Source organism: Chamaea fasciata, unplaced genomic scaffold (genome assembly GCF_029207755.1).
Source record: "Chamaea fasciata isolate MVZ Bird 193981 ecotype frontalis unplaced genomic scaffold, bChaFas1.0.hap1 SCAF_16, whole genome shotgun sequence".
In the NCBI taxonomy this organism is placed as follows: Eukaryota; Metazoa; Chordata; class Aves; order Passeriformes; family Sylviidae; genus Chamaea; species Chamaea fasciata.
In genome coordinates, this window is record NW_027094101.1 from 3935223 (window position 1) to 3951403 (window position 16181).

General features: G+C 40.9%; 1 protein-coding gene across 3 annotated transcripts in view; it reads left to right on the forward strand.

Moving 5' to 3' along the window:
• OTOA (otoancorin) overlaps positions 1–11684 on the forward strand; it is a 39271-nt gene extending 27587 nt beyond the window's left edge. For 2 of the 3 annotated variants that reach the window (XM_066198378.1, XM_066198380.1), the window contains exons 24-30: positions 2584–2739; positions 4123–4265; positions 4666–4802; positions 5765–5862; positions 7736–7928; positions 9036–9125; positions 9669–11684. In XM_066198378.1, the coding sequence (XP_066054475.1) occupies positions 2584–2739; positions 4123–4265; positions 4666–4802; positions 5765–5862; positions 7736–7928; positions 9036–9103 (795 nt within the window). In that variant the 3' untranslated portion in view covers positions 9104–9125; positions 9669–11684. The remainder of the gene's footprint in view (positions 1–2583; positions 2740–4122; positions 4266–4665; positions 4803–5764; positions 5863–7735; positions 7929–9035; positions 9126–9668) is intronic. The other variant, XM_066198381.1, reaches the window with a different exon arrangement.
• The last annotated feature ends 4497 nt before the right edge of the window (positions 11685–16181 follow it).

Sequence of the window (16181 nt, forward strand, 5' to 3'; positions counted from 1 at the left end):
AAAGCAGGAGCAGGGGACAACGTGGGCCTGGGCAGCATCTCCTTAAACCAGCAGTTGCTGCCAGTAGTGGAGCTGACCAGGGATTTTTGGTAAATAAGGTCAACTGTGCAATTTTTAGCAGTGAAGCTCAGCTTTTAAAAGAGCGGAACTGCAGGTGCTTGAAGAGAAGTGGTGCTGCCCAGATTTCAGACAGCAGATGGTGACTCTCTGCAGTTGTGTCTCTGCTGCCTTGTTGTAGGAGGACAACTGCAGCAAATGTATTCTTCCCAAGTCAGCTTCCCTCTGTCAGCATGGACACAGGTGGGTAGGAAAAGGGGGAAAAATGTAATCCTAGAAGAAAATATGAACAGTGCTCCCCTGACATAGTGGAAGCTACAATTCTTCACAGCAGTGCAATAGATTGGTGTACTTATAGAGTGATGCCAGGTGTAGGGAAATTGCCAACAAGGTTGATACACTCACATTTCTGGCTAAATTGAAGGACACACAGATCTGTAGTGCACTGAATGGCAGTGTATTCTGTCTGTGTGTGTTTGTACAGATTTCTGCTAGACAAAGACTCCCTATATATTAATTTCAAAATGCAATGTGATGTTACACTGAGCACAAAGCATGAGAAATGAGACAGGACAGGCAAAGCTCCTTGAAATTATGTGCATAGATGCTGTTATGTTATTAACATCTTCAATTAAAGGTTTCATTAAGCCTGAACTACTCATTGTTCCAAACTAATTCAAAAAGTCTGGTTATCAGATTGTGTCTTAATGAAAGTAAGAAGCTTAGCTCACTTGTACGTGGAAGGAGTCCCAGCTCTGCAGCAGTGACAGCTGTATGGATCTGTAGTCTCTAGGTGAATGAGGACAAAGGAGTGTTTCAGTTTCATGTGTTGTGTTATTTATATCATTCTGCCTGAGATTTCAGCCAGCACTGTCAGATAATACTATTTATGAAGTACTTCAGATTCTGTAGTTTATGTCCTAGATCAGGAAACAGACACTTGACATTTTTGCCTGCATGTGTTTCATGTATCTCTTAAGCTAGAGAATTAAAAGCTTTAAAATTGGGCTAATGCTTTTTACTATCTATTTTCTTTGGAAAAGATTGAAGTTTCCCAGACTTAGACCCTTTATGACATTGTAAAACCAACATAAAAGGTCTGGTGGAAACTCAGTTGGGAGGTACAAGTCCAGCAATACATCTCTTAAACAAATCCTTAACCTGAGGGTCATAGCTGGGAAAAGCACCCTGGTAGCTCTGAGGCTGCTCTCTGCTGGATATGCACATTGGTATGACCAGCAGAGAGTCTGCAGCTCTGTGTAAGGAGTATTTAATTCCAGAGATTCAGATTCCTGAGCTCTACTTTAATATTTTCTGGAGATTGTACAGCTCCGTGTCTATCTGATGGTGCAAACACTGTTTAGTAGGCAACTGCAGAGATGTTCTTCACAAAACTTACATTGTAGCTATCCCAGAAATGGAGTAAATGTTTTTCTGACTCAGGGGGCAGCCCAGCCCTGGGCTTTTAGTCTTAATTTTCTAGGTGGAGTTAGCAGCACAATGTTATACTAGAAACCTGTCATGTATTCACTGACACAAAGCAAAGTTGCTGATGTACCTGAGAGTTTTCAAGTGAGCTTTTTTTTTTTTTTTCTAATGTGTGCCTGACTTGTTCAAGTCACTTCCTCCAGCCAAAACCCAGTGTCTTTTTTTCTGTAAAGGCAGTTGGCCACATCTGGGGAGATACTGACCACTGCCTACAGTCTTCTACCATTGTCAACTAAATGTAATTGACAGTTCTGGCCTCTGGAAATTCAGCTCTTGATGGACTTTTATTCTTTACTCAGGTAGAACTTTTCCTGCTACCAGAATTTCCTTTGGGCTGCTTGGTGACAGCTTTTCAATCACTGTAATTTTATCACAAATAAAGTTAAAAGCAGGGGAAGTTGTCAGATTAAATACATTGGTACTGGTATTTAGAAGAGCCCCTGCTTATTTCTTTGGGTTTTTTACAAAGCTTTACAAATTTAACTGTATCTGTACAAACACTTTTTAATTACTTTTTTTTTAATTTTCACATTGTATGAACACAATCTAGAAATCAGAACTTTAGGAACAGGTTCTTTGTCTGTATTATTTGATTCTCTGCTTTGTCTTTCCTTGTCAGTGACTGAGCCAGGGTGACTGGTCACAAGAGCAACTTAAAGTCGGTCTCCTGGAGTGATTGCAGCTGGGTAGAAGCCTGGGTAGTGCAGGTGCTGCTTTCTTGGCAGTATGACAGTGTGGATCTAGGCACAGATTCCCATTTTTATTGTTCTTAGTGGTTTTGCTCCTACAGCCATGCTTCCAACAGTTCCTATTCTGACTCATCAACAAGTCCAACCTGTAAAAATTGCAGCATTTTTTAGATGAACTAATCATTATTGGTGTAGAACATCAAAAACCTTCACAATACCTAAGCTCTGCCTTTTGTGTGCAAAGAGGAATATTCAGGTTTTAGGACTTTTAGACCAAGGGGTTTGAGAATGGTGGATCTAGAGGAAGAGTCATAACGATCTAACAGAAATTAATGACTCTCACCTAAAGGTTTGGGGGTTGCTGCCAGACTGGAGGAGTTACCAAATCATCTCCCTGGGCCGCATTGCTCTGGCACTCACTGAACAGGAAATCACAGAGCTGGACCTGCGCTCCATCGACACCGTTGCTGTTCTTAGTCAGCAAACAGAGTGGACTCTTACCCAGGTGAGTGAGTTAATGAATGCACTCCTGGCGAAAGGCTCTGGATTCATGCCCTTTGGGACTCAAGTCCTGGAATTGCCTAGAAAACACATCCAGAGATCCACACTACTCCCTGCTGCTTTTCTGCTGCTGTGACCCCAGTGAAAGTGGCCAGGGAGGTCAGCACTGGTGTCTGGCTGGCTGGGCCTTCCCTGGGGAGGTGGCCAAGACAGCATCAATCAGTGTTAATTGGGGTGGGGATGAGCGTGTTCTTCAGCACTTGCCCACTAAACTGTGGAAAGAGGTCAGCAGCTCCTCTCACACTGTCCCTGGAGTAGACACTACTGCTAGGAGTACTCGTCCTTCCTAAGGACGATCACAGAATAGGTAGAGTGCCTCAACCCAGTATCCATTGCCCTAGAAGCCCTTTATTAGCAAACACACTCCTCGCATGTTCCTTTCCTTGAATAACTTCTAGTTATGTCAATGGGACTTTCATAATAAGAGTTAAAAACCTTTATTTATATATGCTATTGGCAACATATTTCTGCCTGGGTGGCCCATACCATCAGGGCTCTGTGGCTGCACAGATGCTGGCAGTTCTGGCAGAATATCACAAATCTGTTTAATAGGTTCATAGGAGCACTTGGGAGGATTTTATACAGAACCAGTTTGCTTTTGAGGTTTCCTGCTGTCAGGAAGAGTAGTTAGTTAAAAGAGATTCATCCTGCTGAACTTCAGTTGTCTAGAACTTAGGCAGCTAGTTAAGCTAGTCATTTGAAGCTCAGCATCGTGGATAGATTAGGAAACCTTGGAAGATGCTTGTTTCTTTCACTGACTTTGGAAGATGCCTTGGTGACAGGCTCGAGATGGACTCAAAGTTTTTAAAGGGTTAGTTTAAAATGAGCACCATCCTAAATTACTTTGGCATGCAAAGGCACTTTGGTACCAATATCCCATTCGGATCTGAAAATTAATCCTAAGCTCAGGTCTCTGCTCATATATGGCACTTAAACAAGAGAAGTCATCCTGGGTATTATAAATAATAAAAATCACATATTTATTGATCCCCTTAGGCATTTTATGTTTTCTTGTAGCAATTTAACTGATTCTGTGAGGCAATCCAGCACCATTTCTTCTGGTGAAGGCTTTCCTTGTGACCTGGCAGAAGACGTGCAGAGTGTTTTCACACCATTTGCATTTAGCAAGTGGTTGGGTAACAGTGCCCTGTTTTAGTGTCACATGTAGGTGGTGACAGTGCTCCTCCTGAAGGCCATGGCCACACACTGGGGAGGCTCAGGATGTATATTTATGCTTCATAGCTTCTGGTAGGATTTTAAGCATCTAGTAACAAACCCTTCAATTATATTTACTATGCTTATGCATACTATCTTACTGCTTTTGTAGGCAAGAGCTATTTTGCAAGGTTTTCTGGATGACTCTGGCCAGACCATCAGCACACTAAAAAGTTTTGATTTAGTTGGATTAGGAGCTGTTCTCTGTGCTTTGAACTCCACAGAAATCACATCCATAAGGACTGCTGAATTCAGGTACTGCATTTAATAGCTAATGAAATATTTATTAGTAACTCTATTGATAAAATTTATCGTGCCATTTTTTGTTCCATCAAGATTTTTAGAGCCTAAAGGACAACTTTTTACATTTTAAATGCTTTTAGAAAAGCAGAGGGCATGCAGCAGTTGTTTAAAACATAGTTTAAAGCATTCTTTCATAGTTTTCCTCTGCTATTTTTATCCCAACATTTAAGCATTGAATCAAAAATCCAGGTTTTCGCTCAAAACGTGAAATGTTTGTATGCAATTTGTGTACATATATTTTAAATTGAAAATGTGTTTTACAGTCTTCTTACAACAGGCTAAGCATATTCCAGGCCTATTTAATACTGCATGTAATTGCAGCTTGTAATAGTGACCTTGTTGCCTTTTGCAGTGCTGCAATTGCAAGAATTGGCCTGTTGTTTTGTAGCACCCCTGCTCTGAGGCAGTTTAAGAAGATGACAGAATCTGTGTTTGGTGCTGCTACCAGCTGGAATGGCTCTGTTTTACAGGAAATTGGTACTATAGCAGGTAACAATACTACCACTCCAGATGGTGATGGTTGTGAAGAATTGCTATTAAGAGATGGGTTCACCTAGCTGGGGATTTTTCTAGACTGGCAAAAGACATTTCTTCCAGAGGAGAGTCACCTGCAGGGACAAACACCTGGAGAGTCACTTCCAGCAATTTCAGAAGCACTAAGGAAAAGTCATGGTATTCTCTGTAAGGTTCTGTAAATCTGGTCAAACTGACCTTGGGAAGCACAGCCTGAAGTTACTTGGGTCCTGTAATTTGGAAAGGGTAAATCAAGGAGGTCAAAACCAAGCAGAATTCCAGACCCAGCCACTCTTTGTGAACCAGGCTGTACTGGCAGGAGCTGTGCTCTGGCTGCACAAGCATCCTGCCTGGAAAGAATAGGCTGCCCAGGGAAGAGCACAAGGGCAGGATTGGCCTGGAGTGATGCTTCTCCAGAGTGCTCTTGTGTCCTCGGAGATCTCCTGAGCCAAAGGTCACTCCCAGTTTTGTTCCTGGATTTGTTTCCCTGTTAATTGTTTACCTGCACATTGAACTCTCGTAATTTTTAGCATCCCCAATGCCTGTGGCAATGATTCCCCACTGTAACTACCTAAGTGGTGAAGAAGTCACTGCCATTGCATGATTATGCTCCCTAACTGTGGATCAGAAGAGACTGTGAATGAGCATTCCCTAATAACATTGCTTATGATTTTATAGGTTTTTATAATTCTCTTTTTCAAGATAAAGTAGTTTGGGTAGAGTACATTCCATGTCAATGGCTAAGGTCGGATGATATGTAATGCTGAAATATAATGAAAAAGAACATAGAAAGAACCAGCATCTCTCTATATACCACCGTGGAACAAACAATTTATTACATATTTTTAATAAATCCTTAAAGTTTACATTACCTTAAAAATAAATTTTATAAAAAGAACATTAACTGAGTTTTGTTTCTGTTATGTGGATTTTTTTAGGTGGTTTGAATGAGGATGAATTAAAAGCTTTTGATAAACGCTTGATGCCGTATTTCCAGCCATCAGCAGTAAGACATATACCTCCTGAAATTTTCCAAGTAAGAGCTTGATTACTGAAGAAGTTACTAAATTTCTATTGTTTTTACTCCAGTATAAGTAAACTACTGCACTGATTTATAGGTTTTGGGTTTTGGCAGAAAAATTTCTATGGTCTGTTAAGTGAGAGACCATCAAGGATCTGGAACATTAACTTTCAGCTGTATCATCTGTATTTGTGATGCCCATGAAATATGCTAGACAAGCTTTATTCATCCTTCAGAATGCATCCCCCCAACAAAGCAAGTTTCACAAAACAGGGAATGGACGCTGTATCTTCCAACATTTTATTCAGATCTGAATTTTTTTTCTATGTTTATTAACATTTGCAAGGATGCTGTAATAGCTACAGATTTCTCTGCTGACTGTGCAAGAGCTGTTTTATTAACCTAAAATCTGGCACCATTCTCCTGAGTTAGCTCTGAAAAACAGATTGTGCAGGCAGATACAGATCAGAAAGGAATTACATCTAATTACAGCACTGCTGAATGTGGACCAGAAATTAGAACAGGGATCCTGAGATCATTGCCCCTGACTTTCTTTGACTTGGTGACAAGATTAATACTCTGCCTGGGCTGGTCTCTTTCAGATGCTCAGGCAAGCAATGTAGTTATGGACAGATGAGCTAAACAGAGAGTTAACTGTGTCAGCTCCCATAAAAAAGAAAAACTCCTTGAGCACTAACTGTTTGTGCAGAGTACCACTGACAGTTCATATAAGCTTAAAATGTCCTTACAGAAACTATTTCTTTGCAAAACAGCTGTATATCTTCTTGTAGAATTTCTATCAAACGACATTTTTCTTAGTAAGAGTAGTAATGATGCTACAAGAAGTGATTAACAAAAAGGCAAGGTACCTCTTTGGAAGAGCTTTCTGTATTTGAAAGATTCAAAGAAGATTTTGGTTTTACACAGGTTATTTATGGCCTAATTTTGCAGCTGTATAAATTATTCAGATTTTGATTTATGAAAAATTACATTGTATTATGGACTTCAAGTGAATTAAGAAGATGCTCAATTCAAAATGTCCGAACCTGTAGACATTTCCATGAGTTTGCTCAGTTTAAACCAGCACACCACTTGGTAGACAATGAAAAATGGGCAAGGGTTTGCTCCATCATCTGACCTACTTGCAAGGCGAATTTTGTCTTTCCAAAGTAAAACCTGGATGCAGAATTGTTGCAAGAAAAAAAGCTTGTTGTGTAGGAGGATAAAAATGCTTGTGACTGCAGAATGTTAACTGGAACTAAAGCAATCCAGCCTGCCCAATAATGCAGACTTCACAAACTGGTCAATTGCTATGTGATATAAGATAATTACTGTAAGATTATGATAGCCATGTTTAATTTTTAAACTTAATATGAACAAACTGGGAAGATTTTCAATCTAAAAGGGAAAATTGAATAATGAGATTAAAGCATGGGGTCTTTTCATCTCATTGCTCTACTGCTAACTATAATCAAAGGTCAAATATAAGTTCAAGTGAGGTTGCTTGGGAGCAGATATAAGAGGAAATAAATGAAAACACAAGAGGTTGCACAACACCATTAGTCTTTGAACAAATCAGAAAAGAAATGGCTGGAAAATTAAACTCCAGCAATATATTGAAGAAGTGTACAATACAGTACTGGCATAGAAAGCTTCTCAAGCTGTCAGCTCCCAACATCAAAGAGAAAGGTGGCAGATAGATGAGTGGTCAGGGAAGTAAATGAATACAGAGGATTCTTTTAAGCTCTATTGAGCTCTTTTATAGCAACACAATGTTGAAGGCTACTGTCCCTCATTCCAAATGCAAGGAAGTGCTGACTTCTGATTCCTTACCTGCCTTCTATAATTGACAGCCAAAACCAATTTTTCTGTCTTTTGTTCCTGCCAGGCTTTGTCCCCAGAACAACTAGCGAACCTGGGCCCTGAGAATGCCGCCATGGTTACAGGACTGCAGCGGGAGCATCTGGATGCATCACAGCTCCAGAGCCTGGGGCTGGCACTGGAGGGAGCCAGGACCAGCAGCCCAGGGACACAGAGCACTGCAGCATCTCCCCAGGAGGGGCAATCCCCGGCTCCAAGTGGTGAGTGGAGTCCTGCTCCTGCCCAGGGGAAGGGCACACAGTGGGGTGTGAGGTCCCACAGCGCACACCAGGATCAGGCATCTGTTCTGAGAGTGGGTTACGGTGAATTTACTTACCAACTTCTATAGTCACGCCTAAAATCACTTGCCTGACCAAGACAAACAGCCAGGAGGATGTTGGATTTACCCAGAGCAAAAGGTAATGGAGGAAGACTGTCAGATGGCATTAGCAGCTGTCTAGTAGCATTACACTGTGCTAAGCACTAGCTTGTGTAAAACGTAGTCTGAAACAGTGAGCTTTTTCCTCTCCTTCTTGCCCATATTCTTTGCCTAAATTTAAGGCAGGGGTCTCCATCTCTGGATCTTCAGGTCAAGACCTTTATGAGCAGCAGAATGTTGTTTGCAGAGCTGCAAGTGGGAGAGGAGGTAGTACTGGGGTGGATTAGCATCTTTATCCAGACTGTAGGACAACTGAATAGTTTTTCCTGTCGTTCCCATCCTATTTGGAATTAAAGCCTATTAGTACCTATACTTCAGTAGTTTAATCTTCTTCATATTTCAGTTTATACTGGGCAAGTCACACTGACAGTGTCAATGGATGTGTTACTGTGAGAGAGTTTGCACATAGTCAAGACAATGTTGAGAACTTATCCCTATCAGACAGCAAATATTGTTGCTTCCAGTGACACCAGCGAGATGTAAGCTGTTGGAGGAGAGAGAGAGAGAGAAGCCAAAGTGCTGAAACAGGAGTGAGGGGAACTAAATTGCTATGGTACCCTTGCTGGAATTAGAGCAGACCTTCCCAGAAGCACCTGGGAGTGCTCTTAGCCCAACTCCCTCTCACATATGACCTGTTCCTCCTGGAGCTCTGCCAGAGGGAGGAGTTTTCCGGGTAAAGGTCACCTGAGTTCTTGAGCTTCTTGTCCATTGTTCCTGTCTCCCTAGGAAATGCTTCTCTTTGGAGCACGTATGTTAAACTGGAAGGGACCTGAGATGTAGCTTGGGTTCAACTGTTAGAATTTGCTGCTCCTCTTTGGGGTGGTGTAGGTAAGACTTCTAAGCCTGAGCTGTGGCGTGACACTAAGAAATAAAGCCTTCTGCTTTCCAGGTGCTCCTTGTTTGAGTGGCTTTGGCATCTGGCTGTGTGCTGTGTTTACACTGCACCTGCCTTTCTGAACCCTCAAGGGTTGAGCTTGAGGTAAGTTATATTTTCAGTTTGAGATAACTTTATGTCAGATCACCAGTAACAGAGAAGAAGGACTCTGGGACTCTTCTTCCTGCCTTGAATACAAAGCTAACAATTCTTGAATAATTTTCCTCTATTACAAAGGTGTCTTGTACCTTGGTTAGACTATCTCTGAATCTAATCAAGGGGAAAACACTTTATCTTATCTTTATTGTAAAGCCAAACACAACAAAGGTATATTTAAAACTCCATGTAACACCAGTCAATTACTGCATTGTTATTTGGAACATGTTCTTGGTTTTGCTCTGTGTTTTGCCCATTCCAGGCTATTGATAAGATTTTATTCCACAAACACTTCTATTTAGTAGAGTATTGCCATTAACTTTAATCGGATTTTAACATTTTGACAGGCTAATATTTAAGAAGAGCACCGGTGGGCTTGAAGTTTAGATTCCAATTAGGCAAACTAAATGCTTAAGTATTCTACTTAGTCTTTCAGATTGCAAAGCAAGGCATGTCAAAAGACTTAATATTTTTCTTTGCTTTGATTTTCAGTGTCCTGGAGCTTACAACAGAGATGCCAGAGATAAAAGAGTGTCAGCTCAGCATGAACAGTAGAATCAAGAGGCTCTGAGATTTCTGAGCACAGAGTGGTTCAATTCTTACAAGCAAGACCCTCATCTGCCATCATGATGAGAACTATCTCCTTTCCACAGCTTTGCCATTAGCAAGTAACACAGTATCCCTGCAAATACTTCAAGTTAAAAAACTGGGAACGGTTTATCTGTCTCATGAGAAAATCACTGAAATATAGGATTGTGTGTTAGGTAGGAACTTGAATTGTAGGTGGGACAGGTAGCAGGGGACTGTTATTTGGAGGCTGATGTCTGATACCCAGTGCTTTTTACATGGGCTAATTTGGTCACACTTGTGTCCTTTTCTTGGGTTTCCTTTTACTTCAAGTGTACATTCCCTGGAGAGGGGCTATCCTTCTGTGTGGTGTGGTAGAATCTGCACTAAAAGATACTGCTCTTGCAATAAAATAGCTTCATCTCAGAGCTGCTGGTTTAAATCCTGCTCAGACAAGAAGTGATAACCGGCTCTTAGAATTTTAGCACCTCTACAAAACGTAGTTTCCCTGTGGCTGTTTGTAGTCAATACAGAACTGTTGACATTGAGGGCAATACTGTGGGTATTTCATGTGACAAAATGCACCATGGAAACCTGCTTATGTTCATCAAGAGACCGTCCTTTCACTCCAGGTGGAGTTGAAGTGTACACCTGGGAATACTAAGAGGAAACTGTTCACTGGGCCTATGCACTACTAGGTATGCCAACTCAGTATTTTCCACAAGACCTAGAATAAGGAATTTCTCATCATTATAAACCATAGATATTTTCCTGTGTTTTATCAGCATATGACTTAAGTGTCTAGTACTAGCTTCTCATGCCACACCTCAATATTTTAAGCAATATGGGGAAAAGGATATATTAAAACCCTCTGCATGTGAATATACATTTTGATGTTGTTCAACATGATTTTACGCCATGAACACATGGCACAGTTTTCCATTTTGCCATTGCAAAAGTCTTATTTTTTCTAGACTAAAAAAGGCAATGCATGGACTGAAAAGTTTAGCTTTTTTGTTCTGGGCTGTACTGTAGTAAATGCCCTTCAAACCGTAATTTGTATTTCTTTATGGCAAACATTCCAACTGGCTTCTCAGCCTGGAAAGTAAAATTGAAATTTTTCTCAGGTGGGTTAGCAATAGGAGTGGGAAGGAGGGAGAGCTGGAGGGAAGAGCCCAGCTGCTGCTGGGGCAAGGTGGATATGAGCTCTTGCTGCAGTTGGGAGTAACAGTTCCCACCACAGTCCCATACATTCTGTAATTCCTGCAGCAGCAGGGCTAACTTGATTCTCAGGGCTTTGTTATTGGCAAAGTAGGCAGTGAGAGCCATTTCTCACCCCCTCCTTTCCCTCTCCCCTTCAGCAATCTGCTGCTTGGGAACTGCCTTTGCCTATAACTAACCCTGGCAAGTGTGACATGATGTTATAGATAATACTATACGCTTTAGTTGTGCATTTTATAAGCAAAGAATTATGATTGCTGCAAACTGCCTGGCTCTTTTTTTCTCTAATCCTCACCGTGAGATTCCAGCTTCCCCAGCTGTGTTTCCTCTTCTGCATGTGAACAGGAGATTGAGACATATATTTAAATAGAAAGAAGTTTGTTTTATTAATCCCAGCAAACACATGCAAATGTCCACTAAAACCAAGAAATGCTTCAGTGGATCAAATGCATTATAAAGCTTTGTCTGTGTTTTCACATTAGAAAGTTCTGCCTCACTCAGATGTGAAAGTACTAAAAGGTTTTTTGATTTCTAGAAATTGCCTGACTTGAATTCTGTGGGCACTTCTGAAGATGCAGGAGAGTGTTTTCATGTCAAGAAGACAGTCAGAATTTCCAGTTCAGCTGCTTCGGTCAGATACGTGACTTAGCTCTACCAAGCCCTTCAAAAATCTATATGAGTAGAAAGTGATCTTCTTCTGTCAATATACCTGGGAGTGATTCTGTTTGCAATTTTGTGAGTCAGAGTTTAGCTTTTAATTGGAGCAGGAGTGAGCTCTTTGTTTTGTGCCATCTGTGCTGTAATTTCTTTCAAGCACAAGTGCTTTTAAATAGCTGAACTGCTTGATTATTTATATATTTTATTAATGAAATAATTATGTTAAGAACTTTGGCATTGCATTTACGTTTGGTCAAGGACTTATCTATTTCTTACAAGAGTAGTGTAGGAGGGTAAATGTGGAGCACTGACTTTATGTTGTACCTATTTCACGGTGAGATTGCAAATCCTGTTTGGTTTATGAGATGGTGTGAGCATCGTGGATGGCAAGTATTGTAGAAAAGCAATTTTACTGCTGCCAGTGTACCTCTTGTAAAGGTCACTGATAGAAAAGCCCATTCTACACAATCTGGGATTCATGAGACACCTCCATCAAAACTGTTGAAACTGAATTTCCGTGGGAAGAATAGATGGAAAGGGGAGAAAGGCATGGAGAGCACAAGTATGCATGGTATGTAGTCTGTGTGTGACCTGCTGTCCATTCACAACCCTGCACACTGCCAGAGGAAACTGAAACATGTACACTTCACTTCTATGAAACAAACCACAGGACCCCTCAGTGCAGGCATCTCCCCCCTCTGCAGAGGTGTATTGCATACAACATGGCACGTGATCACTTGCACTGGAATGCATTCATGGGAAAAATGTCTCACAGTCCTTCTCTTTTTGCGTGATCAGGATTTTGGGGAAGAATATACTACAGAGTAATGTGGTATTAAGATTTGATTCTTCAAGAAATATGGCTGTTTGTAGATGTGGGTAACATTTGTTTAAACCAGCTACAATCAAAGGTCAAACGTAAGTTCAAGTGAGGTTGCTTGGGAGCAGATATAAGAGGAAATAAATGAAAACACAAGAGGTTGCACAACACCATCAGTCTTTGAACAAATCAGGAAAGAAATGGCTGGAAAATTACATTCCAATTATATATTGCTTAAGCTTAATTTCTCCTACATTCTTCTTAGTTCTTTTAGATCTTTGAAAAAGAAAAAAAAAATAGGATTGAGCATAAATCTGCTGTTGAATGTATGTCACGATAATAATTTCATCTGCTTATGGTGAGAACTGCAGCTCTCCTCTCCTCTTGTGACTCCTCTGATGGTTGCTGGGCAGTGCCATACATCCTATGGGATGTACATCTAACCATCCAACTGCTGACAGTCACAACTCTGGTGTAGGTCTGGCTCCTCTGAGTGCTCTGAGCCCCGTGACAGGTGACCCAGCAGTATGTGAGAGGAGGGATTTAATTTCATTCCTGTGATTGAATGTAGGATGCTTCCGGATTTAACCGAAGGGAAGAAATACTTTTGTTGGCCTATTATTTCACTGCCTGATACCTTTATGTTCAGAATTGGGTTTAGAAAAGAGAAAAGGGCTACTGGTTCTGGATCAGCAGGAGGGAAAATATCCCTTTGACCTGGTACTGAGGTAAATGCCACATCTGTTGTATCTCTAAAGCCCTGAAAGGAAGAAAACAACTACCCATCCACAGTGTCTGAAAAGTGTCCCTGTTAAAGCTGGCGTTCTGGCTGTTGACAGGTTTTGTACAGTGCATGGAATGTTTGACTCCCAGTGATCTCAATCTGTCACATCAGAGCTAACCAGCTCCTCAGTGTGAGGCTCTAAAGATACTGTTAAAAAAAAAAAAGAAAAAAAAAAAAAGGCATTATTCCTTAGTTTTAAGAAGCCCTTTACGCCTCTGTATAATCTGCTCAAATATTCCAGAGGCAATTACGTACTGCCTGATGGCAGATTTGGCTTATCACTTCACTGCTGTGCCTAGGGATCGTCACCCCCCCAGTTACTTTCCATTAACACAAATTGCAACCCCGTCATATTATGCTGGGGCCTTGTCAGAGTCCCACTGGCTGCCCCCTTGGAGCAGAGGGGAGACATTGCTCAAGGTGTGCCAGCCAACCCAGTGCACCTGGGGCTAAGGGGAGGCCTGACTCACTCAAAGGACACTCAGACGGAAGCCAGGATCAGCAGTCTCCTGGGATGAGTCACTGGAGCAGGTAACTGGCCATAGTGCGCCGCTGGTATTTTGGCTCAGGCTGTGTTGTGGTTATAGACACCACACACTGCTTCCCAGTGGGACACTGCCAATTTCCCCATGGTAGTCGAGGAACAGCCATCAAACTGCAGTGCCTCATTCCCCTGTCGTACACTGTTCTCCTTAGAAGTAAAAATCAAATTTCAAATAATCCCTACCTCTTTTTTTTTCTTCTTTTCTCTAAAAAGGTTGGTATTCCAGGCTGCTACACAACTTTCAGCAATGAGGTCTCTTTATTTCAGTGAAAATGTTTACATGTTTTTGATAAGTTTGTGGGTTTATTTGGTGTGTGTGGTTTGGGTTGGTGTTTTTGTTTGGTTTGGGTTTTGTTCCGTTTTTTAAGCAAGATCTGTAGGCATGGGATAAGGAGACCTAAGACCCCTAAAGTCCTGATTAGCAAAATATTCTCATCTGTGCCATTTGATGTGGGACAGCCTTGGGGACTGTTTACTCCAGTGCTGTTGGAGGGGAGGGATCTGAGACTTCCTTTTCCAGTAAGGCAGGAGGGAAACTGGATAGAAAAGACAGGTGCAAAGAATAAACAAAAACTCCACTCTAAGTTAAATTTCTTTTATTTTATCCCAGAACATTTGGAATTGCTCCTCAGAAAGAGTATTTTGTGTGTCGTTAGACAGCATGCTGTTGGAAAGTGCAGATAAATAACAAACCTATCAGAGAGCAAAACAGACCTGTGTGCTATCCGGGTATCCATAATTTCATATTTTAGTTAAGACTGTGACCCATTATCAGGCCATCTATCTACTCAGTCCTTAGACAGAAAAATCATGAGACAACCTCAAAGAACCCACCCGACCTTGCCTGGCATCAGGACATGTAGGAGTTTTGCACCATAGGATATTTTTATCAAAATTCACATCTGGTTCTTCATTTGTACCCAAAAATAGCCACAAAATGTATTGCGTTTTTTCTGCAATGAGTAGAAAACAACCAATGTCCATCTGTCTCTTCCTGCCCCTTTCTCTTCAGCATCAGTCTGCTTCTCCAATCCGGATTAATGAGAGGATTTTCTTGCCGTCATGATGCAGGAACACAGGCATGTTCAGAGCTCACAGTCCACGGGACGGAACATTGAAGTATTAACTAGAGGAATTGTGATTGATGGAGGTCTTGCTTTGCTGGCAACAGTATAACATTTATCTTCTAATGTTTTTGCTGGTATAATTAGACTTACAAATACTTAACATCTCATTTAGTATCTGTAAACTTCTTTTTAAGGGACAAAGAGAAAAAGAGAGAAGCCAAAAGTAAATTCCTGTTGGAGAAATATTAAAGCAGTAGAAAATGCTAGTCTGTCACAGATACAGCAGGGTAATATTTTCTGGTCCTGCTTTCCTCAATAATTTTTAACCACTGTATATGGAAGAGAACTGTATTGATTTATCAAAGAATAGCCATTGCTAGAGTTAAAATCCCATTGGTTTGATGCACAAGCTGAAACTGCCCTAGGTCATCTTTAACTGGGGCCTGACATGTTTCAACATTTAATCAGATGTCAGAAACAACTTAGATCACAAACAAGTTCTGAATATATACTGCATGAACTGAGGAGGGGGTTGAGATAATTGATGTCAGCTCTCTGCCTTTAATATATCTATTAAATAAATTCCAGATATGCATCTGTCAGGGTTTTGTTAGCTACTTTTATTTCAGTATTCACCCTTTCAGAATTGTTGAGATCTGACATATTAAATGTACACATTTCAATCAAGCCAGTGTCAAACAGGCTGGTCCAGCACTGCTCTGAGACTTACCTATGTTTACAGACCTCACACGTGTGCAGTGATAGAATTGCCTCAACTCTGCAGCTGCTGAGGTTATAGTTATGAATTTTCACTTTCTCCCCTCCTGTTGCAGTTGGAACCACAGATTTCCAGAGTTCTGCCAAATGCTGTCGTCTTCAGTACAAATTCTCCAAGTACTATATTTGGGTTTTCAACATGAATCTTCAAGTAGGCAGCTCACTGGTGGTTACATCAAACATCATTTGATGCTAAAAATTATTCAGTATCTGTTTAAAATAATTATCCTGTTAGAGTTCGGATCTATAAGACCTCAAATGCAACATATAACCTCTTCTCTTAGGAAGTGATCAGAGATACTATGGAGCTTGTCAAGGAATTGTACTGCTGTACTTGTAAACACAGTGTTGTAAGAGGACAGGCTTTGATTCCCAACCTCTGAAAATAGGTACATTTGTTTTTGTCACACTGTGGGTACTTACTAAAAAATAGCAGGTACTCATCAGTTCTCTCTTCTCAGGGTTATGTAAACTCTTTAAAGATTTCACTGTTTCTGCCACATTTTAAACAGAAAAATCAAAATATTATAGTTAGGATCCTTTTCATAAATTTCAAGCAATCCATAAC